Source organism: Orbicella faveolata, unplaced genomic scaffold (assembly GCF_042242905.1).
Source record: "Orbicella faveolata isolate gen_17 unplaced genomic scaffold, um_ofav_v1 contig_35, whole genome shotgun sequence".
NCBI classification, from domain to species: domain Eukaryota; kingdom Metazoa; phylum Cnidaria; class Anthozoa; order Scleractinia; family Merulinidae; genus Orbicella; species Orbicella faveolata.
In genome coordinates this window covers 4095001-4121474 of record NW_028301564.1, presented here as the reverse complement: position 1 = coordinate 4121474, position 26474 = coordinate 4095001, and the positions used below count along the sequence as shown (strand labels likewise).

The following is a 26474-nucleotide window of genomic DNA, read 5'->3' as shown; positions in this document are numbered from 1 at the left end:
AAAGGATTCTGTTTTTTCTGCAAAGTAATTTACTTGAATTTATGCATCGTTATCTTTGAAACAGTCGAAAAAGCTAAAGGAGACAATACTGAATTAAAGGAAACTAAGTGTTAGTTATCACTTTCAACTTGGTTTAAATGAAAGAAGCTCTTTAATATTATTGCCGCCAAGTTTGGCAGCTGGGTATTTTGTTTACGTCTCGCAAAGTATCTACAAGTCACCATTTCTAGCGCGACTGTATCCAAAAAGCGACATGTGTAAAGGCAAAGAGTGCTTCAAGCTTTAAAGTACTTTTAACTAGACTTTTTACTCGGAAGAATCAGCAAGGAACACGATATATGAAAAGAAGAATTTTACTCAAGTGAACTCGATGGTAAGTATTTTGTTATCGTCTCGGAAAGTTTTGTTCTTCATCCACGAGCTGCATGTATCGGGAAAAGATTCCTGAAGGGGTGGAATTACTTTTAACTGAGGTTTTCTACGAGGAACTATCAGCTAGTAACAGTATATATGTAAAGAATTTTACTAAAGTATACTCGATGGTATGAGTCTTGATAACGAAACTTGTCGGCACCGACCTTGTTTTACTTGTGTCAGTGTTTGGATTGGTCGTTATGGTAATGTGCTGGTGTCAACCACACGAAATGATAAACATAAGCATATTCACATGGTTACCATTTAGTTGCTCAAAGAGTGAAGAGGTTTAATATACTAAAAAAATACAGGTGCTTGGGTGCAAAATCTACAGGGTTTTTTTTCTATTCATTAGGGAAACCCAATTATATATTTGTGTTTACTTTAAAGTCTATCCAAGTGTGTCATCGGGAAAAAAAGTGTTTTATAATCTTTCCAGGTAAATATGATGCATAGTCAGGAACGAGAACTAAAGAAAGTGATCAAGTTTCCAACTTTAATGCCATGGAATTCTAAATGTGATGATACAAAGGATGGTTTTGATGCGGTCGAGATGCGGGAAGGATTTCAAACTACGCCTTACCAAACATATCCTCAAGCGACAAGCCCATTGTTAAGAGAGTTGCATTCGAAGATGCTATACAATCGGTAATGGAGGCAAACGGACACAAAGAAGAAAAAGAAACAGATTTAAGGTTACCAGATATCCACGATTCGGCGTCAAGTATGTCTTCGGAAGATAGACGATTTGAAGAGAATTCTCGCAGAAACGACTTTTCTGGTTTGGACAACGAGCGAGGAACAGAAAACCACTTTTCTAAAAAAGTTGACGTTAAGGAGAACACCGAAAACTCATTGATGAAAAACTACGAATTCCAACGTGATCTACGATTTACACAATGCTCGAAAAAACTATCGCGAGAGAGATATTCCTACTTCCCGCGTTCTCCTTCTCCAAAGCCCATGAACAAGAGAGAGAGACTGAAAAAAGAATTAGAGAAGAAAACATTGAAGAAACAAGAGGAAACTATTCACCCGGGAAGCCTTAGAACGAAGGAAGAATACTCTAAGATTTTTCTTTCCCCGAAGAAAGTTTAAAAGCAGTTTGTGAAGAAACATGAGCTGTGTTGCCGCCCTACGGATTCACCGTTTTTTTTTTTTCTTTCTTGGATTGATTTAGCATATCTGAGGTATATGGTAAAATCTGCATATACGAGCGAGTGGCGCATCAGGCCGGCGCTTATCTCCGGTTTCTGTAGCATGAAACGACTAGGAGTACTTCTACTCCACCCTGGATGGGATGCTAGTCCATCTCTGGGTTACCCCCAGTATTAAATTCGCCGGTACCCACTTATACACCTGGGTGGAGAGAGGCACTGTGAATGTGAGGTGTCTTTCCCAAGAACATAACACAATGTCCCCGGCCAGGGCTTGAACCCGGACCGCTCGATCCGGAGTCGAGCGCACTAACCATGAAGCCACCGCGCCTCCTACATCTGAGGCATAAAGCGTGACTTAAATCAGATGGACCAGGAAACCAAACCCATTTCTAACAAATTGCGTGACTGTGTGCAGTGAGATTGCTAAGAAATAGAATTGTAAAAGCCCACCTCAGCGGCATGCATGTCTTCCAAGAAAGAATTCAATCGTTACATGCTACAGCGTCAGAGCCTTTGAGATATTCCTGATGTCAATAATAATGTTAAATAATGTTAGATCAGGGTTTTGGAGTTGCTTGGATATCGGCGTTTCTTTGAGGTCTCTTAGTACCCGACCCAGATCTCCTCCGTCCGTTACTAGTGAGATCGAAGATTAGTTTCCATGGCAACTACTGCAAAGTATCGAAGTTACAACAAATGTAAAATAAATTTGTAAATAAATAAATGAATAAATAAATAAATTTAACTAGCAGTTAGCGATTAACAACGTTATTGATAGCTCGCAATAGTTCCGCTGACAAAAATTCTTCTATTAACACAAATCAATACATCAGTCTTTGTACTTCAAAAGCAAATGGTGGTGTTTAAATTCAATGCATCAGTCTTTGTACTTCAAAAGCGAATGGCGGTGTTTAAATTCTCTCAGTTTTCTTCCAATTTCCGCTTCGTGGCGAGTCATTCTCTCTCGCATTTTATCTTCTGCCCAATGCGGTGGCATAGAATCGGAGCTCTGATCCACAGACTTCTTCTGAAGACAAGGAAAATAGGAGAACCCTTGACACGAAGTTCGTTCAAACGTGCCTTCAAAATAAGAATGTTTTGGCTCTATCGAATGCCCCCATTCCGAAGAGATCATCCTGTTTTCTCTGATCCGCTGTATTTTAGCCTCTTCTCTCATTTGTCTGTCGATTTTGAGTATCTCGTCGGTCAGTTTGTTCAAAAGACCTCGAGGAATTTCGTAAGTATCGCGTAAACCCAATGCAGCACTCCAGCTTTCTGTGGGTTTACTTGTAACTCCTTCCGATGTTGACGTTAAAGCGAGCGAAGGCAAACGTAAATTGCCTCGTCGTTTTTCGAGCTTGGTTGGTTTAGTAGCTTCTTTTTGTCGTGTTTTTAACATTTCTTGCGTTTGAAAAGTCACCTTCGGTGATGAAGACTTCCTAGCGACTGTTTTCGACGAGTTTTTCGTCGCGAGTTCAGGAAAGTGAACTATAACATCTTTTTGTTTCTTCTGACGCAAATATTTTTTCTTTGTGCCACTTTTTGCTTTGTGTTTACGCTTTGAGCTATTGTCGTCAGCTATCGAGGGCAGGAAAGATTGCTCCTGATTGTCAGAACTTGAATACAAAACCATCCTACGAGATAAAGAATATTCGGTGAACGTCAGCGAACTACATGAAGTGTCTGTGGAGAAAGACTGAGTATGTGATAGAAGCTGTGCCTTCGCGGCCCTGCTTTCATAAAACGCCTTTTGCGTGAAAAGCGTACGAATATTCAGTACCTCCGTGGGTGATGCTACATTAAAGCGAGAAAGTTTACTCCGTTGTTGTAGAAATGGTGTCAAGTTTGCATTCAATGTTTACTGTTATGGTTAAAAAATGTCTAACTTGATAAGATCCACAACAATAACTGAATTAACTTGACAGTTATCCCCTACTGATCCACCTGCCATCTCCTAGCTATGTATTATATATTTTCAAGTGTCTAGATTTTTCTATACTTAGGCCAACTTCATCAACAAGATCTTCTCGCAGTCAAACATCAAGGTGAAAACTTTCCGTGCCAAAGCAAACAGATTTTAATGTTGTAGACATATGTCTGATCATCGGGCGAAAAAATCGCCACTTTTGTACAACAAGTTTCGTCCCTCGAGGTATAATGAGTGTGAATTCTCCCACTAGACGTAAATATTTAAAGGACGGGTCAATATATTTCCATGAAAACTTTATTAAAGCTTTCACGGGTTAATAACGAAACTAGCCAGTTGGAATCGTTGTTTATGCAATCTGTTAGACAGTTGTCTAGTAGTAATAGGCAAAACTTGAACCCAATAACTTTAAATTCTGTAGAAACTGGCCTACATTATTCATTTGGCATGTGTTAAACTAAATGGAAGGGTTTTCCTTAACTATTTTTTTTATTAATATAATAGGTTTCGGCGAGTTATTTTTTTCAAGCGAAGCAGTCCAATGTCTGGATATTACAAACATTAGAACCCTTCTCTAATGCCATGATTTTCAGTGCAATAAATTAGAAATAACGTTTATTTATTTATTTTTTCCGCCAAAACAAACATCACATCATCACGAATCTGCTTCGCGGAAGCAACAGCTCTTTTCTGCGTGCAAAACAAATATTTTCATGCCATCTTTTCTTGTAGAATTCTGATGATTACAAATTACACATTTTCAATAGGAAGCCATGCATCCATTGTGCAAACAGTTGTGTTATTTCAATAAAGAACATTTCCAATTGGTTATGGCAGACAATACCAACGGCTTGAGAGCCTCGATCGAGTCGCGGGCATTTGTAAACAGCTTGCTCGATATTTATAAAGATTGATTTTCAAAATATATTTCCTTATGGTATCTCTTAAGTTTGTTCAACTTGATATGATGTAAAATGCTGACAGAAGTTTGCTGTAAATTCAGCTAAAACCAAATTCATGTTAACAAGAAGTGAATTGTGTAATAGTAGGTTGGAAATTTTTCTCTAACATGCCGGTGAATTTGAAGAACCCAACGGGAAAATTTCCTTTATGAAACTCTAAAACAGTTCGGCAAAAGGAACTTTCTCAGTATCATATAAATATTTGTGTTTTTGGCTTGTTAACGATTATGTTTTCGTAACAACCCGCCCTGACGCTAAAACGCCTACAAAATGGTACTACAATAGAAATAAATAAATAAATAAAATAAAATGTTCGTCGTATCATGCACGAAAAACGTCTCACCTTGAATATTTGCCAATTTGAAATCAGAGGTATGTTCGAGCGTTAAAACGAAGAAGCCTCTTACAACTTATTTTCTGGTCTTGTAAATGCTCGAATTTGTTACACCGTCCTGAAAATAAATAATTGATGACTGTGCTAAGCAGTTGTCACGAATATGCCCTCCTCTCCGTCTTCCGTTATGTTTCCTGTTTCGGCCAGAAATCCACCTGTTCTCTGTTATGTTATTGCTTTTTAGAGATTGTTATTAGCAGGTAGTTAAACGATTTTGACTTGAGTTGTTAATAGCTTTGCTTCTTAAACAGGCGTTTTAAACAAGTGCTGTCTCAAATGCTCCGTCCATACTACTCCGGAGAAATTTGAAAGCGCAACTATCGGGGGTTATTTTATATTTGTGTTTGAGGTAAACTCGGGCCGGGAAATCACGTGGTTATCTTGGCACCCTCGTTTTCGAAAAGCTCCTTTCTCAAAATGTTTTCCGTCCACACCAAAACTAAAAGCCGGCGTTTGCAAGTTCCTCCGGTTTGAAGAGCGTTTTCGACAGGCTCCGTTTTCGTGACGGATTAGTGTAGACGGTAGGCCTTACCGCGGACGTAAAGCCGCGTTTTCAAATTCCTCCGTGGTAGTTATTTCACCTCACTTCCTTGAAATGAATTGTTATTCTTGGTCTAATTCTAATTTCAGAAAGTGGCAAGCTTGCATAACTTTTGGTAAATTATTTCAGCATGTATAAATCACTATCTTGTGGGCTTATTTAATCATCGATATCCAGTGAGGGTATTTTGTGTTGTTTACGGGAGGTTCCATAGCACTTTGTTATTTCTAGTTGAAAGTCCGTTACAACTGTGCTATGAAAAAAAAAAAAGTTCGGGGAAAAAGCCAAGCAAGTGATCTCTTGTGTGACAGCCGCCCGCCCCGAAAGAAAAAATCGGAGAAAGCAGCGTCTCTCCGATTTTTTCTTTCGGGAAGGGCGGCTGCTACACAGGTTAGTGATCGCGAATGTCGTGGTCTAGTTGTATGACATGTATGTTGTAAAGGAAGCGAAATGAAGACGTCCGGTCACCTTTCGTTGCGACCGGCTCGTCTTTACATCGTTTTAATCTCGCATTTTCGAAACGAAACCCTATTTCTCAGGGCAAACAGCCGAAAGATGTCCTCCAAAAAGCTAAACAAACAGTTTGGCCTGCGGTCAATTTTCTCACGCTCAAATTATACAGATGAGAGGGTGGAAACATCTGCTCCCAATGAAAATTAGCTCTCATTGAATTTTAACGTGCAAATAGAGATTGTTCTTGCTTTGGTGCGTTACCATGGCTACGTTTAGTGGCTCCAGGTTGCCTATCCTCAAACAGGAAGTCATTTCATGTCGATCCGACCCACCCTCTAATGATTTTATTCAACTTGATACCAAGAGCCACCATTGCTAATGGTCAGCGGTCTGATCTTGCATTGGTGCTCGGCAGGTACTTCATATATAACGTTTCATATGTAGGTACCTTATGTATGGAGTTATATGGTGTAATACTGAAATAGCCTGACGAAAGGCCTGGGAATGTCATTTATTGACTGTCTGATATAGATATTTAAATACAGCAGTCTATAATCGCCTTCAAGCCTGCAACCATTGAGAGTAATGTTACAATGGTTTTACGAGAATACAATTTTAAAAAAAATAAAAACTAATAAATTTTACAAGCGGAAAAATAAATACATCAAATAATTAAATATAAACTAACTCAATTACCTATACATAAGTCCAGTCATTAGTTCAGTTGAATACATTTTTAAAACATTTACAACCATGAGTACTTTCCATTCAACCAAAAATTTTGGATAGAATTTCCGGAAATTTTTTGTACCCCCTATAACTTCGGAATTTGTGCTCGAATAGGAAAGTCTTAGGTTTCGAACGGTTGAAAAAACCATTAAGACAAGCAAGACTACACGAGACAAACATTTCAGACCCAGCGCAATTTCCTTTTACGACACTATGCATTTCGTTTATGTTAGTAACAAGAGTTCACCAGTATATCAGGACCACATCTTATAAGAGCCCAAATGTGCGTCCTTTCGCATTTATGTTTTGCAGGATCACTCTTTATTTTCCAAAGCGCGTTGCAGATTGGTATTTGGTGTCAATAGAGCGCAATCACCTTTAGTTGATCACGAAAATGCTCGTGAAGGCGAAGCTACCTTTCTTGATAAATTATAAGTTGACTCAAGAGATTATTCTCTTGGCTGGCTCAAGTTTAGTGTGCAATTAGCTACAACTCACTATTTTAATACGGTCACATTTTGGCTTTGTCAGCCAATATTCACTTTGACCAAATCTTTGTAGCCTGGCGGACCGTCACATTCTGCCCAATCAGAGCAAGGACAATGTGTTCACTGCCAATCAGGAGCAATGGGCTCACGTGACGTTTCCCGCCTTTTTCACCGACTGCCGCTCTGATTCATACGTTATCCTATTTACAGACAAAGCAGTTTCCCTCGGTTGTAAATAATTCAATTTTAATTAATAAAGAAATGCTACAGCTGCTAAAGGCCGTAATGTTAATTAAGATACGTTAATTAAGGAAACACAGTCTCTAAGAAATAGACCGTGTGATTCACAGCAAAGGCATTCATACAAACCAAGGAGTAGAAGATATTGAAGCTCAAGTTGTTTTCTTTAGTTTGTATTCTATAAACGGACGTTCAATACATAAGCATTTCTTCTTACATTTCAATAAATAAGACCTTAGATGTTCCGAGCAGACTTTCGAGTAACGAATTCATTTCATATTAGCCAACTACAGCGTTGAATTAGCGTTCGAAACGGTCAACTTTGAACGTCCAGCGTTTCATTCAATAAATATTTCTAAGTTATGCATTAACAGAAACATGTCAATTAAAAAAGACCTAGAATGACATGCTCGTATATAATTCCGGGGGGGATGACTCACGTATCAAAGGACGGGGGTGCTCGTCTTAATTTTTGAAAAGAACCCCTAAGAGGTGCCAAGATCCTGTTTTGTGGGCGTAGTTTGAAACTATCTTCACCCCTAAGAGGTACCAATTCTAAAAAAACACATTATCTCCTGTCATATTTTTTTCAGCTTAATATATACATATATATTTTGAGGCTCAACTCCCTCAGAGGTACCAAACCCGCTTTTTTTTAACCCCCGTCCTTTTTATGTGGGAGTCCCCCCCGGATATACAAGTTTCCACTCTTTAGACACACCGTTAGAACATTAAATAAATGAAAACTAATCGATAAACCCACTGAACATTCCATTTTTCTTCTTCTCCGGCGTCTTCGTTGCCCCTTCTGAAGCTGTCGGTGCGCCGGGACCCCCGATAACTTTGAACGCACCTACAACAAGAACAACAATATATACACTTAATTAATTTAACACCTTTGTTTAAGCCACACACAAAACATAGTTACAAGAGTGCTGCTGCAAGTGCACCGCGGTCAAACCGGCGCTAATATCTATCGCAATTGTTGTTTTCTCAAAAATTGTAAGTGTTTGAAGCGAAAATGTGCAAGACTTTTGTCAGAAAAAGTTACAAAAAGAGCATTATTAAACCAAGTTACGTGCCGATTAACGAGGTTTATAACAATAGTGAAATCCTCTATGCACGGGCGGCGTACAAAGCTAAAGTTTCCAAGGACTGTCTTAACTTTTGGTTTGAAACTAGGGTTGCCGGCATAATTTTGAGCATAATAGTGAGGCATGAGCATCGAGCATTATACCAACATGATAGTTAGAAAAATTCCCGGAAATATGTCAAAATATCGAAAATAAATAAATAAATACATCGGAATTATGTACAATCTCGAAATTGGGATTCCTGATTTCCTGTGGAGAAATATACGTGACAATCGACTTCCCCAGACTTCACGACAGAAACGGACGTGGCCACGTAGGGCGACTGGGAGTCTGGGACTCATTTATAATCATCCATATAAGCATATCAAGCGATTGTATTTTATTTTAGGTACAAAATGAGTGATCCGGGAGAAAAATTTTGAACATAAAAGGAGGACGTTTTGAGCATAATAGTAACATTTTTTGAGCATAAAGAATTAGCATAACAGTGAAAATTGTGAGCATAATGTGGACAACGCTACTTAAAACTGAAGGATTTCGAAAATTTGAGAGGTCTATGCGAAGCGACAGTTTTGGCGGGAACTACGCGCGGGCGGCACGCTTGACCGCTGGGAACTTTGCGCGGAGGCCCATGAGTCCTGCTGACTTCTCCCTACTCATTCGAGTGCAAACAGAAAGAGGCAGTTTAAAGATGATTTCCAGTCCGTACGGCGCAGTCTCAGCATCTCGAGTTTTGCAAGTCTCACTCGATGGAAAATCGAGGTTATTCTTTACGAACCGCTGTCCTCATCTTTGTGGCACGTTAAATTCTTATATCCAACTGTTTCTTTGATTTCTACAGCTACAAAGTTGTTTCATCTAGTTTCGTTTCAGAAAGAAAGAAGCATAAAGCTTCGCATTCATAATGACGGTTAACATGAAGCTTCGCATTTCCCTCATGAAGTTGCAAGAAGTTACATTCTGTGACGTCTTAGATGAATCAAACAAAACCTGGAGAGCGTGCAGTACGACTAGAAGTCATCTTTAAACTTTATTATGTTGCAACTCTAAGGTGACAGATGTGTAGACTCGTGACAACCGTATTTCTAGCTTGATGCAAGCTTTCTAGCCATCTAATCTTAGTGCGTGTTACTGAAACAAGATTTTATTAACGTAAATTGTCAATATGAAAACAGAACTAGAAAGAGGAAAGTGATAGTGCTACTAAGAAAGTGTTTGAGAAACAATACGCCACCTAATCAGTGGTGGTAGAATTCAGTTATATTAAGACATCTTCGTCATGCGTGTGAAACAAGGCGACAAGAGATTACAGGGGCTCAGTCTCGGTGTTTTGAGTTATTCTGGCCACGTACAAAATTACCTTTAAATTGCAAGAAACCTGAAAATAGCAGTTCACTAAGATAGAAACACAGCAAAGAGATAATAATAAACCATAAAGGAACAAGGATGGTTAAGGATGGAGAAGATTAACACGGATTACAAACAACGAACTTGAAAAAATTAGGCTAAACCTTTGAAGATGCGCAAACCCTGAAGTAGCTCCTTTAAGTGAAAAAGAAAGGAAGAAGTGTCTCACCGCTACTTACCACTACCACCACCAACCGCGTCAGCTGAGAGACAGAGAAAGATAGAGGAAGACAGAGGAGGGAAGAAATAGAAAGAGTAATATTAGCCAAAGATGAATTACTATTATTCAATCATGGATTCCATCCACTTTATTTAAAAGAAGCAAAAGATAAGAAAAAAAAAATGAAATGATCTGATTTGGACAGCAGTGTTCTGTCCTGGTTATTAACCCGTTTAAACAGCTAGACATGGTAGTGGACACATTGGATTTTTCGCGAAAGAAAATACTTGGCCTGAGAGAGCGAGTTTGTGGTCCACGGGGACAGATCCTCGTTTGTTTTGTAACACTTTCTCGTCGGTAATGACTAAGCACTGCTTTTCTCTCGCTACAAGTCAAGTTCGCCGAAAGCTTCTGCGATAGCTTGCTAAGGTCCTACAATTGGTCATAAATTGTATCATTCTCTCACCAATCATAATAAACATGATATTTTTTTTCAATTAATCTTGGACAAATTGAATAGCAATCGAAGCTTGGTTTGACGCATCCCACCGCTTTCAGAATGGGTTCCATGTTTTCCAATATTTTCCCGCACTTTTTACAGTTTCCCAATTTCTGATTGGTTCATTGCGATATCTGCGTTTATTGAGATTGGCCAGATGTGTTAACATAATACATCAAACACGAAAGCCAGTGTTTGACCACATTTCCAAACACCGAGAAGAGAGTTGAACTATTGGACTTTGGAACAATTTAGACCCCTTTTTAAAATCAAGCTGTTCAGTTCAAGTTTTTAAACGTATCTTAAAGAATAAGCTTTTAGACAATTTTGTAAATACTCGCTAAACTTCATTTATTTTTTAGTATTTTTCGCGACTACAAAGTTTAGATAATGTTGTAAATGTTTCTTAAATTTGATTAATTTTGATTGTGTAGTTATTAGTAACTCAGTAATTTAAGTAATTGTTCCTGAAAAGCCCCATTGGGGAGGTAACAATAAAGTATGTATGTAAAATACGACGCGCGGCGGAGCATTTTTGCCGAACTTCGAGGTGTTTGGAAATGTGGTCAAACACTATCTTGAGTGTTTGATATATCTTCTCAGTCGAAACTAAAACTATGGAGAAAACGGAGAAATAAAATTGTTAAAATCTATGCTAATTAAGATCAGATATCCAGACACCTTCACGGTCGTGATTTCCTTTGTTTAAACTTGAAGAATTTAATTATTATTAATGAGTTTGAGAAGTTGGTTTTAAATTGTTTCACACTACTTATTTGAAAACCGCACGATGTTCCAGTTAAACCTTGAGTGCTGGATAGAGTTCTTTTCCAGACATGATATTTGCCAATTTGAAATTGTAAGTTACATTTTTATACAAGCTAAGAATTCATCACCAGTGCGCTCAGTTACCTGTCAGCGCGGCGCCCGTGGCGGTACTGGGTTCTAAGGTCGGTGGATACTGCTTTTCCATTCTATCGATCACTAGGTCAGCGATCCTTCTCTGGTCTTCATCTTGTGTGTCACTGAAAAGTCGCATGGCTGTGTCATTCACCTACGACAGACCAAGTTCAAAACAATAAGCGCGGGACAGGTATTGCCTCTCTGTTTGGAAACGAAAATACCGAACATCTACTAGTTCTAAGCTAAAGCTGGTGTTAACAGTGCAAAAACCTTAAGGCCGAAATTTTAAGTACGATTTTGAGAAGCTTACGACCATATTTAAATCACGGAAAACCTACCATTTATGGTTTGATTTTGTAGAACAGTACTGTATAAGTAACAAAACCTATTAGGAAGTTAGGCTGAATAATAAAGACGAGGATCGACAACTCGTATCTTCAATTTTGCCTCTGCCAACTCCTTTTTGAAGTAATAATATTATTCCATCTGGTATTTTAAATGGTATTTTTCCTCCCATAAAATGAGACAAATATGAATTCCCTAAATACTACACACTGCTCCATTTAATACACGCAGTTATTAAGTCTACCTCTTGTATTCGCACGTTACCTCAATGATATACTCTTTATTGTCTTTCCCTACGATCGCCTCCACACACATGATGTCAAGACCACCTCCAAACAGCTTGCTACATTCGTCAACCCACTTTTTATATCTGGAGAACAAAGATAAAGTCAGCGGCGACACAGAGAAAATCAATTTCAACAGAAGGAAACTTTAATACCTGTCAGTGATAGCTATCTCCTCAAGCACCGCCGAACCCGTGTTAGTTTTCCAGTTGTCGGAAATGGAGGTTCGCCTGTAGACAGAATGTTAGAAAAAGCACTTTTTATACTATGGATTTTTGGAATGTAGTACTAACGACATTTTTTTGACAGGGAAAAATTCGTAACCTCTTAAGCAGCTCTTAGTCTTCCACTGCATCGAAGATAGACTGAGAGCAGTCTCGTTCTTGCTTGAAAATCCGCGGGAAGAACGCAAACGAACAGAGAGGAGCAGCGAGGCCACTAACCGCGAATAGCGCGGTCTTCCGATGCCTGCACTTCTCGCGGCTTGCGGTTTCGCCGCTAGCCTCTGCTTCTGGTTTGCGTTCTTCCCTCGCCGCTCGCAGTCTACATCGAAGAAGAATATAATAATGTATGAGAACTTACTTGAACGCACGGTAGTGGGTGCCAATTTTCTGAATCCTGATGTCGCATTTTCCGGGAATGAACGGCTCCGTTGTGGCGTAGGTGTCCGAGAGCGCCACAATGCTGGCGATGTCCTGGAAACTACGATGGTTGTGCACACAGACCTGAAAGAAAAGAGAAAAACCCAGGTATCGTACAAAACCGGTTATAAGTAGCATTTGAAAGTGTTTTTGGGTGGACTTATCTCTCAAGAGCCCGTTTCTCGAAGGTCCCGAAAAGATTTCGCACCCGTAAAGCCGTAGCAAAATCTCCAACCTTATGACTAAAGAGCTGTTTTATGCACATATTCTTAATATGAACAAAGGTTCCCTTAATAAGAAATAACACGCAAACTGCGGTGATAAACATGGCAATAAAACGCATGTTAAAAAACAAAATTCATTTACTTGACGTTTCGTATGTCTCAACATACATCTTCAGAAGTGACCGTTAGGAAATGAACTTTGTTTTTTAACATGCGTTTTATTGCCATGTTTATCACCGCAGTTTGCGTGTTATTTCTTATAAAGGTTCCCTTCATACAAGGACTTTCAGGCGTATACACCTCTCTGTCTTTAAATACCGATTAAGTAAAAATGGCTTTGCGGGCCCGAAAAGTTGCCGCGGCTTTCGAAAAACGGGCCCCAGATCTGGGAATAACCTCGTTCCCAGACTCTCTCTTTATTCTGAGAGGAAAGAAGAGAGTGGCCCTGGGAACTAGGCGACTCAGTCTCGTTCCCAGGGTCTCTCTTCTTTTCTTCCTGAAATGGAGCTGAAGAGAGTTGACAGGACAGAAGTTAAATGCTCTGATGTGCGATATAATGCAAGAAAGCGACTCTGATAAAACCTCAAAAATCTGAAGAGCTTCGAATGCGAACTAACTAATGGCTATTAGTTTTTGAAGCTCAATGCTTGAAGCTCAATGCTCCATATATGAGCAAGTCAGTAAACTCATAAGGAAAGGTTGGATGGTATATATCTGGAGGTATGACTGAAATATTTGCTTTGTTAGCATATAGGTGGGGCTAAGAAATGATAGAACCTCTAAATAACAAGCAGTCTATGGTATATTAAGATGATCAAAACACCCAGAGGAATTTTTACTGCTGGATTTAAGTCCACTCAGCACTGAGACAATTGGCTGAATTGGATCTTTTCAGCCGTGAATTGAAAGTGATAGGCAGATTCTTTTTAGATTGATTTTCATGCACTTGAGTTCTAGCTTCCTTTCGTGAAATTGAATTTGTCTTATTGTCCGAAAGAGACACTATTAATCACACGCAGGAAATTGATCATGACACCCGAAAGAGACGCGTGGACGAGCGAAATCAGATCTTTACTGATCCTTCAGTTTCCAAGGTGAAATCTCGTGTTGTTGAAAGCATTTGATAAGATGTTCGAGTTTGTGAAGGAAGTGCTTCTGTGTAACGACTATTTCAAAAAAACTATCGAGTCCGTGGATGAAACCCTAGTGTGTGTCCATTCAAATGAAAGCTATTGAGCCGTACTTTAATGTGGTACTGTTTATTACGCTGTATAAGATGGTTCTAACTTTTAAGTCTGTGGATGAAACCCTAGTGTGTGACCATACAAATGAAAGCTATCGAGCAGTTCTTTCATGTGATACTGTTTATTACGCTGTTCAAGGTGGTTCTAACTTTTAAGTCTGTGGATGAAACCCTAGTGTGTGACCATTCAAATGAAAGCTATTGAACAGTTCTTTCATGTGGTACTGTTTATTACGCTGCAGGGTGGTTCTGACTTTTAAGTCTGTGGATGAAACTTAGCGTGTGACCATTCAAGTGAAAGCTACTGAGAAGTACTTTCATGTGGTACTGTTTAGCATTGTCGGCAAGATGGCTCTAGATTTTGATAGGTTAACCTTCACTGAACTCCTATTGAGAGATCATTCAAATGAATTCTTTAACAAGCAGCCTTTCATTTGGTGCCGTTCATTTGTCATTTGTAACAAAGAAGATATTTTAGAAAAATAGTCAAATTTGCAGTACAGGCTAAAGGTAACTGGTTTACATACAAGTCTTCTTGCGGAAACGCAGTGTTTTTTGCCATGTTTATGTTCTTAAGTCTAACAACGTTGTATGAAAACACCAGCAGAAGTTTCGAACTGATGAGTCTGGGATGAAAGTACCGCCCGGACGGAGAATGTCTACAACTTTATTTGGAAAACAAAGTTTAATAAGAAGATAGAGCAATGATTTAATAACTTCAGGATTGTCGCGCCACAATCGGACGGCAGACGTCTTGGAATGAAAGCTAAAAATGGTGAACAAGTTTTAGCTTCTCGATACATCTAACTGTAACAGGCGAGACTCAATATTATTCTTTTTCACCGCAAAATTCTTCTCACACAAAGCGACCCTTTTCGCCTTGTTTCCTGAGCATACAAAGAATTTGCTCTTCAGATGGCCGGTGGTTTGCATGCGTACCGTCGCGTGTTTTTCAGACAAGTGGGACATTTTATATTGTCGGTATAACGGGACCATATTCCGGTGTAAATTAACAGACGAATGATGTCATTTCCTTGAGAGTAATTGAATAGTTGTATAATTATTATTTCAATGTACATTCCACAACAATTTCGCAAAATGTCCATCTATATATTTTCCAACAGTTGTTTAAGCACTTAAACCAATCTTTTGACCCATTTCACTTAGACACCCCCCTCCCTTCCCAGGAAACGTTGCAAAATCGTCGAGTCTGCGACAAAATCGACAAAATATCAATGATAATTTGAAAGCAGTGAAGATTGTGCAAAATAAGAAGCGAGAAAGACGCACCAACAGACGATCAGGAAAGAGACGTCAAAGAAACCGCGTGGTTGAAAAATTGTGAAAAAAAAAATTTCACATTTTCAGCTTTTCTGGTATCGGAAGGCCATCCAGGGGAGCCTATCCGGTGAAAATAATCTTGCACTACGGAAAGCAGAATAGTAAAAATAATTTTCGCAAATAATTTTGATTCGAAGTTCAGCACTCTTGGAGTTACAATGGTAGAGTTCTTCCTTTTTTCCTTAGTTTTAGTTTCGATCGAGAAGATTTATATTACGTCAAATTTCATGTGATATAGATTACATCAAACACTAAAGACAGTCAGTGTTGGACCACATTTCCAAACATCTCGAAGTTCGTCAAAAATACTCAATTTTACGTACATATCTCATTTTCTTAATAGTTTTCTTTTCTCTTAAATCTCGATACAAACATAATAACTGGAGACTGACTAGAAAACCCGTGGTTACTTCAGTCTCCAGACTCATAGAGTACACTTTCTTTTTTTTCTGTATTTACATTTCGCTGATATAAAACCTGTAAAATGTACGAGTAAATAAAGCTGTTATGTTATTATATTACTCTGCTGCGCGTCGTATTTTCAACTCTCCTCTCGGTGTTTGGAAAGTAGTCAAACACTGTCCTTTGTGTTTGATGCAATATATTATCCAATTTTCAGAGGTAAAGTTCATCAAAATTGACAGCCTTACCTTGCCGTATCCACCATTTGCATGGCCGACCTTCACCACAACTGGAAACTTGGGGGTAATTAGCTGCAACAAGAAGGTAAAACAAGAAATATAAAACATGCTTTGTCAAGCTTCACTGAAAAATTCAGATTCACTCCCAAGCAGGATGATCACATTCCAATTCTCCTTACAATACTACTGCATTTTTAGGCAGCAAGTAATTCGAATTGTGAAAATTATGACAGGTTTGATGAAGCCATACGACGCTATTAGGGACAGACCATTATTCCTTTTTCCAAGAAAAAAACAAAATTCATGCACAGCAAAAACTGCCGAAAATAAAAAATCGTGCAACGGGAGCCACGGGGAAAAAAAATCGAGCAAGCGTTTTCTACTAGCTATCATAATTTTGCTAAAAAAAATCTTGCGCAAGCTATTGCCCACCAATACAAACTCATGCCCAATCTAAAAGTGAGATAAAAATTTAATGCCCCTGAAAATTGAGCAATTTCCTCCCGCCCAACCTCAAAAAAAAAAAAAAATGGTCCGCCACTTAAGCTGGGCAGTGCCTGGCAGTGGCTTAAGTGTCCCGAAAATGTTGCGACCAACGTCACGCAATATCGTGACCATTTTGTCTGCTCAACCGGCCCAATCTCGAACAGGTTGCATGTGCAAAGCAGCCACCACTAATATAACAAAGTGCATGGATTGTCTCAGAATATAAAACCACTTGGGAATTTAAACAAGATTTTGCGCAAACAGTTATTTCATATCCTAGGTTACATGGATTAACTTTAAGAAAGATAATCTTTATGACAAGATTGCGAAAGTTGGGAAAGAAAGATCAAAGAACTGCATCATATTTCCACACTGAAGACTTTAACAAGTACAGTTAACGTTTCCTCGACTTACGGAATAATGCGCAGTTGAAATGACTACATTTGAACCTCCCACTATCTCACAAAACCACATGTGAAACTCTAGGATTTCGAATTCTTTCTTGCAGCCCATTTGTTGTAAGTGCTTGACACCTTCTGTTGTAGCTTACGATTTCACAAAATGGGTGGCCAAGCAAAGGTGGTTCGATATTACTAAATATAGAGAGTAATCTCTTAAGATTTCCATTTCTAAGTAGCTTTTGTTAATAAATTTTCAGAGGGAAACCTGGCTAAACTTGAAAACTGAAGTGAAATGCAATGGTTTCCTTCCATTTGTCAAAAACTGCTCTGAAGAACCAGTTTTTCACGCTGGATTTTCCATAACATGAAATATGTTTGATGCTAAAACAGGCGACCGTGTAGTCACTCAAAATGGAAAGGTCTAAATTTCAACGAAACCTCAATGATCCAATACTTATAAGTACATATTTCATTAATTAATGACTTAGGTGGCGTCAGATTATTGCAAAAACAATATTAACTCAATATTTACGAGCTTTTTATTCTCCCAAAGAACCTGATTTTCGGTTGTGGCGAAATGCGGGGCGCGCAGGCTCCGAAAGAACCGACGAATCTGTTCCGATCTCTTTCCGCGTTCCCTGGTAATGTTTTGTAGCATCCGAGGAAAGCTACGAGTAAATAATTAACGACTCTGTCCTTGAATTTTTTTTTATATTCATTATGACGAACATTCTAGATTAAAACTTTGGCCAAATTTTTATATTCGACCCTAATCTGTCGACGCCATTCTGTACTGGTTATCGCTTCTGCAAGGGCGTCGATCAATTTAAGAGTTAAATTAAATATATTCTTCCTAACTTCAAAGTGAAGCCGGAACAAGTCAGTCGTGCTATCAAAATTCTGCTTTGCCGCATCGACAATACAGACATTAAGGGCTGCAAAGCATATTGCACGAGTAGCTGAAGTTATGTCGGTGAGGATATTTATAATTAGTGACTACCTTAAATGACGTATGACCTTGCGTATTTCACGATGATGATGTGAAAACAGTATTGTTAAAAATAAAGTGCGGTGAAAGGAAAGTGGAAAGGGCAAAATATAGTGAACTAATTACATGTCCTTTAATTAAATTCATTTATTTTAGGATAAAAAAATAGTATAAGAGACTAGTATAAGAATAATTAAACACATATCAAATAAATAGTTTGTTAGATTAAGACTGGTAAAGTGTACGTGCTTTTCAGTTTTTTCGTAATTGCATTGCTCAGATACTAGAGACATGATGAGATTCGAAGACTTTTTATCGCATAATATGCACAACACGACAAACCACGCGAAGAATTCTTTCCTCAAAGTTAAACTGATTCAGTGCGCTAAATTCAATTCTATGATAAGGGTTCATGTTCATCTTTGATCTTATTTGTGATCATGATTCTTAATTCTCCATACGTTGCCGCAACAGCAGGCAGTACAGATCAGAATAATTAAGCAAGCGACCTTAACACAGTTAGGGCCGAGAAAAATGCACGAAATCAAATCAAAACGAGAATTCAATTAAAATATTCTAAGGACAAGATTGGTTAAGGGCATTCCTGTATTAGTTTTCATTTCAGCAAACTTCCGCATTTTATTTCGAACTAATATCATGTCATTCTTGTTATTTTTTGAATGTTTTCGCCGTTTCATGCGAACTCCGGGATTTTGTGGCCGTCAGTGAAAAATTCTACAAACCAAAATCACGCGCAAAGTGTAAAAATGAATTTATAGAGTCGACATAGGGAACCACTATAGATGTCAACATTACCTTTGTAGAACTCGACTCTGTGGATAAGCCTTTGGCAGTCTAAAAACATGGCAGCGTGTTTTTCGAAAAAAGTTTAGCTTTGGAAAACAAAATTGTTGAGTGCACATGACGTCATCTGACGCCATGTTGGTCAATGGACAGTTGCAATATTGCTATCTTCTCGGTTTCAAGTTCCCAAAACGTGCCCTCCACATCACTGTTTTTTGAATCTCTTAGGGATTGCTAAGCTGCAAACAATAATGACGTTAAATTTTGCGGTCTATCGAATTAATGATTGAGGCTTTTTTCCCACGAAAAACGGATTTTACCACTGAAAATGATACCACGGAAAAGTACTCCGCAAATATATCACTGTTCTTCTACGAAAATGACCAATATATGACCAATGTATCCTTTCATATGCAAATCATGTTTTTGTTGGCTTTAGGTACCCATGGCGCTTCTTTCGTTTAATTAAACAAGTGAAGAAATACATTAAAGGATGTAGTGGTGGTAAAAATAGGGGTGTGTGGGAGGGGAGGGAAGGGGGCCGTTTGACCATCGCCCAATTTTAGATCACCGTTTTATAAACAAAGAAACAGTTTAGGTAAATAAAATAAAAGCTTGGTCAACAATGGTAAGCACGAAATAACTTGCATGCTTCCCTCCGGCAAAAAAGATTGATCAGATTTCGGCATGAGTTTCAATAGGATGAAACTAATTCTTTAGGACAGAAATGAGACCATTGTTGTCTTATGTCAGTCAAGCTCTGCATGTTTGCAAGAGATTTACACAAGATGGAATTTCTAAGGTTATTTTGGGTTTGCTTATCATTGTAAAATTGTACCTTTAACTTAAGTTAATTATATTACTCTGAACATCCCAACTGTATTGTAAAATTAAAAGATAAATACAGGGCGCGGTGTTTTATTTACGAGTAAACTAATATGACTAGTAATCATACTTGCTACAATGAAGATAAAAATACTGAACCCAGATTGAAGATATTACATAAACGTCTTAAGAAAATAAGATGTGTGTTTAACAAAACACAGTGGAACAACTTATTCCAGGGAGGTCCATCGTATTTCCTACAGAGAGTGTTAGCAATCTGATGTAATTCCTGACATAACAAGTGGAGTGGATTTCTTCTTGGTATTCTTTCACCGTGGTTGACCTGGTTCGGCGCATCAGGGTTCAGACCTCAAAGTGTGATTTTAGTGGGTGGACTTAGAATGGCGCAATTGGAATGTTGTTAAATAAACTTCTTTAAACCGAACTTTTGCTCAGACAAATTTCTTCTGAAAAGATCGGCGAGTGAATTGCATAGTGGCTTTAAAATGTTGACGTCCCGACACTGTGATCTCATCGTTCCACAGCTCCAACACAGGTTGCTAAAACGTTCAATGGCATTCGCAGATTTCCCACAAGAGAACAAGCAGTTACGTAACATTAACCGTGCCGAGACAAATGTAATTCGGCGACACAACTGAAAACTAGGAGTCCTTGTGAAAACTCAGTGTGAAAACTGGCAACCTGCTTTCCCGAAAAAGCGACATCCTTCCAACATGACCTGCCAACTCTTTTCCCCGGGTTATAAACTGGCTTTGAATGACTAATCGACAAAAAAAATTGGAATCTGGAATCCCGCCGTGCAAGCAAATATTTCGCGCCATCTTTGCAACCGGGTTTTTCAAAATGGCGCGTCCCGGAATTAAGAAAACCGCGAGATGCTCTTGGGTTATTAAGGAGATAAAACAGTTTTGAATTCGTGAAACACACGTCACACTAAAATGTATTGTGTGAGTTTCAAGATGCATTGACAAGTTTTCTGAGATCGCGCAACTGAATTCTATCGAAAATTAGACGCCCTTTCGAAATTGCAAATAATAATAATAATAAAAAAAAAAACCGGAAAAAAAAACCCTTGCCAAATTTCATGGCACATGATAATAACTTTAATTTATAGTTAATACTCTTTTATTAAAGCGTTCTGTTAAAAAAAAACGCTGACTTTAATTTTAAAGCAAGCATTGTCCAAAAGGTTATTAACCCCAAACATCTTCAGGATTTTCTTTAAAAATATTGGGGATCGGATCTTTGCATATTATTCAGTGTAGCTTTAATGAGAACTGTAGATCGAATGGTATGTTAAATATTCTTTCTTCAGTGCATGGCCCTTAAATAATTGACACTGAATCAAAAGAAACATCCTTGTAGCCAATAAGCTAACTTGGGTTAAGCTGAGCGTAATTGTATCGTCCGTTAGATAAGGTACCAAATGATAACAAAATAATACGACATAACTGGGGAGGGTTTACCGCAACAAGTTCCAATAAAGATTATTTAGGATAAGATAACAAAGATCGATTAATGGTGGTCAACTAATGGATACCGAAAAATGTGGCGTTTGAATTAAACGGCAAACGATGATATTTTAACCAAGGCATGGCCAGCTAGTGATGTCGATTAGAGCTCTCCTAACCACACCCCTTTCTAAGGAAAACTGTGCATTTCATTTTCGCTTGCCGCAGAGACGTAAATCATTCTAAGTATTACAAATCTTTAGGCTTCTGGCATAGCACTTTTTAATCCGACATAATCCCCTGTAATCTAAAATTGCAGTCGTTGCAAGCAATTTATAGATGGAACTCTCCGAATAAATGTTTGGCAAAGAGCCGAACTATTATTGAACCAATACAAGCGCAATTAATAAAGGAACTCAGAGAAAAAGACAACGAAAAACCCAGATTTAAATTACGAATCCTACAAAATAGTAGAGTTTTACGAAATTAGACTTCCGTTAGTAACCGAAGGATAAAATAACGAGTTAGAACCAAACTCGCTTTATGAAAAACAACAACAACAACAACAACTATTACACATTTTTTCTGATACCATTCAAGACACAAGTTATACTAAAACCACAACCATACAAAGAAATGTTATTCGAAGCATTTTTCAGCGTCGCGGAACCGCAAAAAAAAAAGTCTTATAGCTTCCGTTTTACAGTTATCGTGATCAACAGATACAAAATTCAAAAGCAAACATTCCTAGCAATTACTTAAGAGCAAAAACCGCTAGCATGTGCTCAAACCCCTCCTACGTTAAGGAAATAATCGAGTACCACACGCATAGAATTGAGTTCTTTACCTTCCTTCACTTAAATATTTTCTTTCTGTTTCTAATGACTGTGATAATGTGATGAAATTCACACCACTTGAAAATTAACAGGTTTGGTGAATTTTCTAGAATGAATTCCGCCTGGTCATTTATATCATAGTATTACAAGAGTTAACGATTTTTATTCAGTTTTAAACGGAGTGAAAAACGCTCGGGTGCTTTGAAAACATGTGTTTTCCAAGCTAGATTGCAATCAAGCTTTCAATCACTGGTGAATTTTTTTTATAGCTTCCTAAAAGTAATACGAAAGTGTAAAGAGGTGAAAACGAGAGAAATATGCGACTAGAAGAAACAAGCAGGAAATTAGTGGACAATGATCCATAAAGCCATCCTTGTAAAATTACGTGTACTCGTATAAAACCACTTAGAAAACGTCAGAGAAAATGCAAAAAATGTCCTTATCAGCTGAATTAAGAACAAATATTTTTAATTCTTCAGGAAAAGACAATCTAAACACGTCCTTGGCAAGGGGTCACGAACGACTTCCTAAAAATTCCACAGCAACAGTTTCCTTTTTAACGCTAAAATAATGATAAGAAGAAGTTGACAAGTAGAAATTAAATACAAATATTTCGAGACGTATTTAGAGAAAACAAACGACGCTGTCAGAAACTGCCTAATTTGTTATGTTCGAGCGGCCCTTGGATGCGACATAAATATAAACACATCGATATTATAGCAGAAATATTCCGCTCAAAGTAGAAATAGTTTAAAATAAGCAGTGTATATTGGATAACTCAATTTATGTCCGTTGCCCTTACCATTTAAGACTGGAACTTCACCCGGAAAAGCCGACACAATGGGAATAAGCCTACTCGTACTCAATACAAAATAAGACCCGTGTGGTCTTGTCAGGCGTGACTTTGTCCTGTTCATTGAAATGTATTTTTAATGCGTGGTGACATCACGGGTTCTCGAAAAGGGTTGCATTTTTTCATCCTTTGTGGACGCCCTACACCAGTATCCGATTTCAGAGCGATAGCGTAAAACGACCTTCACCGGCGAGACAACAGCAAAAATCCCTGTCCATTGCGCATAAACACCTTTTGGCTTTCGACGCTGCAAGGAAGTGAAAAACGACATTGGGTTCCACACGCAGCGAGTGGGTTTTGGAAGCGTGATTCTGGCGAAATACACGATGGCTTTTTTTCTCGTATCGTTCTTCCTGTGTAGTGCTTTCATCTCAGTGTGTCGTTGCTGCTCGTGTTTGCCGAGTCATCCGCAAAATGAATATTGCAACTCTGCTTTCGGTGAGTATACTTCATTTCTTTAAATTTCTTGAAACATCGCAGCAACCTTGTTGTGCAGCCCTGCATGCTTGAAGAACCCCTTTCAAGTCAACAACAAGTTTTCACAGAAGCATGTTGATCGATTGCAGCGATGTAGTTTTTTGACATTCATGCCCACTTGTTCCAAATTACCAGAGATCAACGAGATTTTATCGAAAAAAACAGCTCTTCGTCCGGGTGCATTTCACCATGAAACCCGAGATGAACGAAACGTTACGAGAACAGCTTTGTTGAAACGTTCAAAGATGTGAAGGTGTCATTAAAATCACTTAAACGTGTTTATTACTTTCAACATTCGATTGCGTGCGGAATACAGTAACACATTTTTTGGCTGTCGTTCAGTTCTTGCATTGCGAAGCCGAAGGGCTTAAAGCTGTTTTCCGTAGGGGGTATTAGACACGAAATCAGTTTAAGAGGCGCGAGTTGATCTTTTTATTAGTGGACTTAATACCTCTATTGTTTCTAATACGATTTGACGAGGAAATACAAGAATTCGCTGTCCCTTTTTTTCAGTGAGTCAGTTTCGCTTATCTCACACAACACCGGCTTTGGTGCATTTCCCCCACTCTCACAGTAAGACAGTTGATGAACGGAAAGCTTCAACAACGGAGAAATATTTAAACAACAGTGATATCGAGGTTAAACAATGTCGTCGAGTGCATGACTTGGCGACAAATCTCCGGGACCCTCCGGGATAAGTCCAGACAAATCTCGGAACATTTGACATCGATACGCGTGCGATAATCTATTCGTATTTTTTCGGGGCGGTCATTTAGTTGCGGTTATATTTTGCACCAAAAACAAATAGAGACCAACGGTAAAAGTTTTTTTCAGACAATAGACACAACAAATAGGAATTTTCTTAGCAAGGGTTTATTGTCATGATAAATATATATTGAAAGAGAGACCTTTTGCCCTCATCGTATAAGGGCCACTTAGGAAAAACATACACCGGAAACTTGTGCGGTAGTGGGGTGATGAAATACGCAGCATTCTCGAAACTTTGAAATGTTTTTAACATTGTCCAGAACGGTTTTTTTCCCAGAGAACGTACCCTAAGATAATGACTGAGAGAGAAAAACATACTATTGATTATTCAACGTAATTCAAGTTGAATGGGGAGAAAATAGCATGTTGCATTTGTTTTCTAATTGACATTTCTTCAGTCACGCGATTGTGCTTAAGTCACGCTAGCATTAGTTCAGTCCTTTTGCATCGAACGCCGTCAATCACATCGAAGAAAACCTTTAAAAACCGGGCGGAAAAAGCCTAACCAAGACAAGAAAACGGAATTCCTCGCTTGTGGATAGAAAACACACAACGGGTGTCCTTCATTGTATTTGCCCTTTGGCTGTTTCGCGATCAGAGATCTAATTTTAGTTTCATCGCAAGTCAGATGTCGCGTGCAACAGAAAATACGACAGGGACGAAGCGGTTAACATGACACATTCAAGGAATGAGTAATGATATTATACCTTCTACTATCATCGCCTTCTTTTTTTTTCTTTGAGGCGAAAATTAGCCAAAAAAAAAAAGCAATACCGCCTCTCAGTGGAAAGAATTCTACACACGGAAGCCTTGTCATCGGGTAGCCCTCAGGGGAACCTTTCATTACTAATTTCAGTTAAATTATTTCACATTGGCTTGCAGTTTAGCTCGCGTCTCGCATGTTTTTCAATGCTGTAATCCCAGTCTAAGATTAGCTCGTACAATCCAATTCAGTTGCGATTTTAAAACGGCACTGTCTAAGTAACAGATTACTAAGTGAACATATAGAATAGTATTAGAGATTTTGTAGCATGTTTTTCTTCCTCTCCTCTTTTTCAGTTACGTCAAACTTGTAACACTGTAATAACACGAGGTTGGTGTCAGGTTTTTATGCAAAGAAAGACAAAAATAGCTTATGACGCTGCAGTTTGTGGACAATTACTTTAGACATTGTACATTTTTAAAAACCTTTTCTTTTTTCATCTCCCACATTATCGTATTAACCAACACGGGGCTGACTTCAAAGCCATTTCACTGCACACGACTGATAAATGAATCTTGTTAACTGGCAATGTTAAGCGTGCTATAAGGGCGCAAGTCTGTGTTGAAAGACTACCTCAGGTAGCTAGTGAGTTATTCGTTCATGTACTGGTACTGTTCATTTATGTTGCAAAACTAAGGCGGCTCTGACCCGGGCATTAGGTCTGTGAGTGAAACCTTGGCGTGTAGCTGTTCAAACGAGAGCTAACTAGAAGTTCTTTCATGTGGTGCTATATAATTTAGGCCTGTTGATGAAACTCATTACGTAATTCAGATGAAAGCTATTGAGCAGCGCTTTCTTATATAGTGCAGCAGAATTACTTAATGTGACTCTTAACTATTTGGACCCTGGTCTGTTAAGTCTGTAACTGAAACTCGAGAATGTAGCTGTTCAGATAAAAGCTTTTGAGCAGCACTATCTTTTCTTTTATTAGAGTACTTACACTACTTACAATACTACAGCTACTACAAATACTACCATTACTTACTAACACAACTTGCTAATTAAATCGTATAACTCATTACTTACAATATTGTTACATAACTTACAATACTAGCTTAAACATACTGTAAAATGTAATCAGAAAGGCAATAGAAAGTTACAAAGAAAGAGATAAAATAAATAGTTAGAACACAGTTATTGTTTACACACAGGACAAATTGTCCACCATTTTTTATTAAATTGATCCAAAGTTTTGTTCTTAGTGCAGATATATTTTTCCGTTTCAAATTTAATTTTCATCTTTATCTTAAACCCAGCTAAGCCAAGCTTGGAAGCACTTCAGATCTTCTGCAATCCGTTAGATATAGTTTGGCTATCAATAAGAAATAATTTAGAAAGGGGCATTCTGAAGCTTTAATGCCTATTAAGACATCTTGTAAGCTAAGAGGAACCATTCAAATAAAAACTCAGTATTAAGCAGTACTTTCATGTGATACTGTTTAGTATGCTGTACAAGGTGGTTCTAACTTTCAAATCTGTGGATGATACCCTAGCGTGTGACCATTCAAATAAAAACTCAGTATTAAGCAGTACTTTCATGTGGTACTATTTATTATGCTGTACAAGGTGGTTCTAACTTTCAAGTCTGTGGATGAAACCCTAGCATGTGACCATTCAAATGAAAGCTATTGATCAGTACTTTCATGTGATACTGTTTAGTATGCTGTACAAGGTGGTTCCAACTTTCAAGTCTGTGGATGAAACCCTAGCG

At 38.3% G+C, this 26474-nt stretch overlaps 3 protein-coding genes and 1 pseudogene across 6 annotated transcripts in view; 2 read left to right on the top strand and 2 right to left on the bottom strand.

Annotated features, from left to right (window-relative positions):
• Positions 1–339: 339 nt before the first annotated feature.
• LOC110046617 (uncharacterized) lies at positions 340–5642 on the bottom strand. 2 transcript variants are annotated; one of them, XM_020752305.2, is made up of 2 exons: positions 4807–5642; positions 340–3208 (listed from the first exon to the last, which is right to left on the bottom strand). In XM_020752305.2, the coding sequence occupies exon 2, from the start codon at positions 3205–3207 to the stop codon at positions 2452–2454; it is 756 nt and encodes a 251-aa protein (XP_020607964.2). In that variant the 5' UTR covers position 3208; positions 4807–5642; the 3' UTR covers positions 340–2451. The 2 variants fall into 2 exon arrangements, with proteins under 2 accessions (XP_020607964.2, XP_020607965.2); XM_020752306.2 differs by lacking the exon at positions 4807–5642 and adding an exon at positions 3355–3787.
• On the top strand, positions 545–2230 carry LOC149102692 (uncharacterized; annotated as a pseudogene).
• A 705-nt stretch (positions 5643–6347) lies between the features above and the next one.
• LOC110046632 (synapsin-2-like) overlaps positions 6348–26474 on the bottom strand; it is a 54665-nt gene continuing 34538 nt past the window's right edge. Inside the window, exons 6-12 of one of the 3 annotated variants that reach the window (XM_020752323.2) lie at positions 16100–16162; positions 12583–12725; positions 12156–12230; positions 11981–12086; positions 11381–11522; positions 9989–10012; positions 6348–8161 (exon numbers count right to left, since the gene is read on the bottom strand). In XM_020752323.2, coding sequence (XP_020607982.2) covers positions 8055–8161; positions 9989–10012; positions 11381–11522; positions 11981–12086; positions 12156–12230; positions 12583–12725; positions 16100–16162 — 660 coding nt within the window. In that variant the 3' untranslated portion in view covers positions 6348–8054. Of the gene's footprint in view, positions 8162–9978; positions 10013–11380; positions 11523–11980; positions 12087–12155; positions 12231–12582; positions 12726–16099; positions 16163–26474 lie in introns of all 3 variants that reach the window. The other 2 variants (XM_020752325.2, XM_020752324.2) reach the window with 2 other exon arrangements.
• The window catches only part of LOC110046643 (metalloproteinase inhibitor 4-like), a 9874-nt gene continuing 6173 nt past the window's right edge, over positions 22774–26474 (top strand). The window contains exon 1 of the mRNA XM_020752337.2: positions 22774–23193. Coding sequence (XP_020607996.1) covers positions 23082–23193 — 112 coding nt within the window. The 5' untranslated portion in view covers positions 22774–23081. The remainder of the gene's footprint in view (positions 23194–26474) is intronic.

Coding starts and splice junctions, on each gene's coding strand:
- LOC110046617 (XM_020752305.2), bottom strand. CDS start 3,207: ATGGTTTTGTATTCAAGTTCTGACAATCAGGAGCAATCTTTCCTGCCC.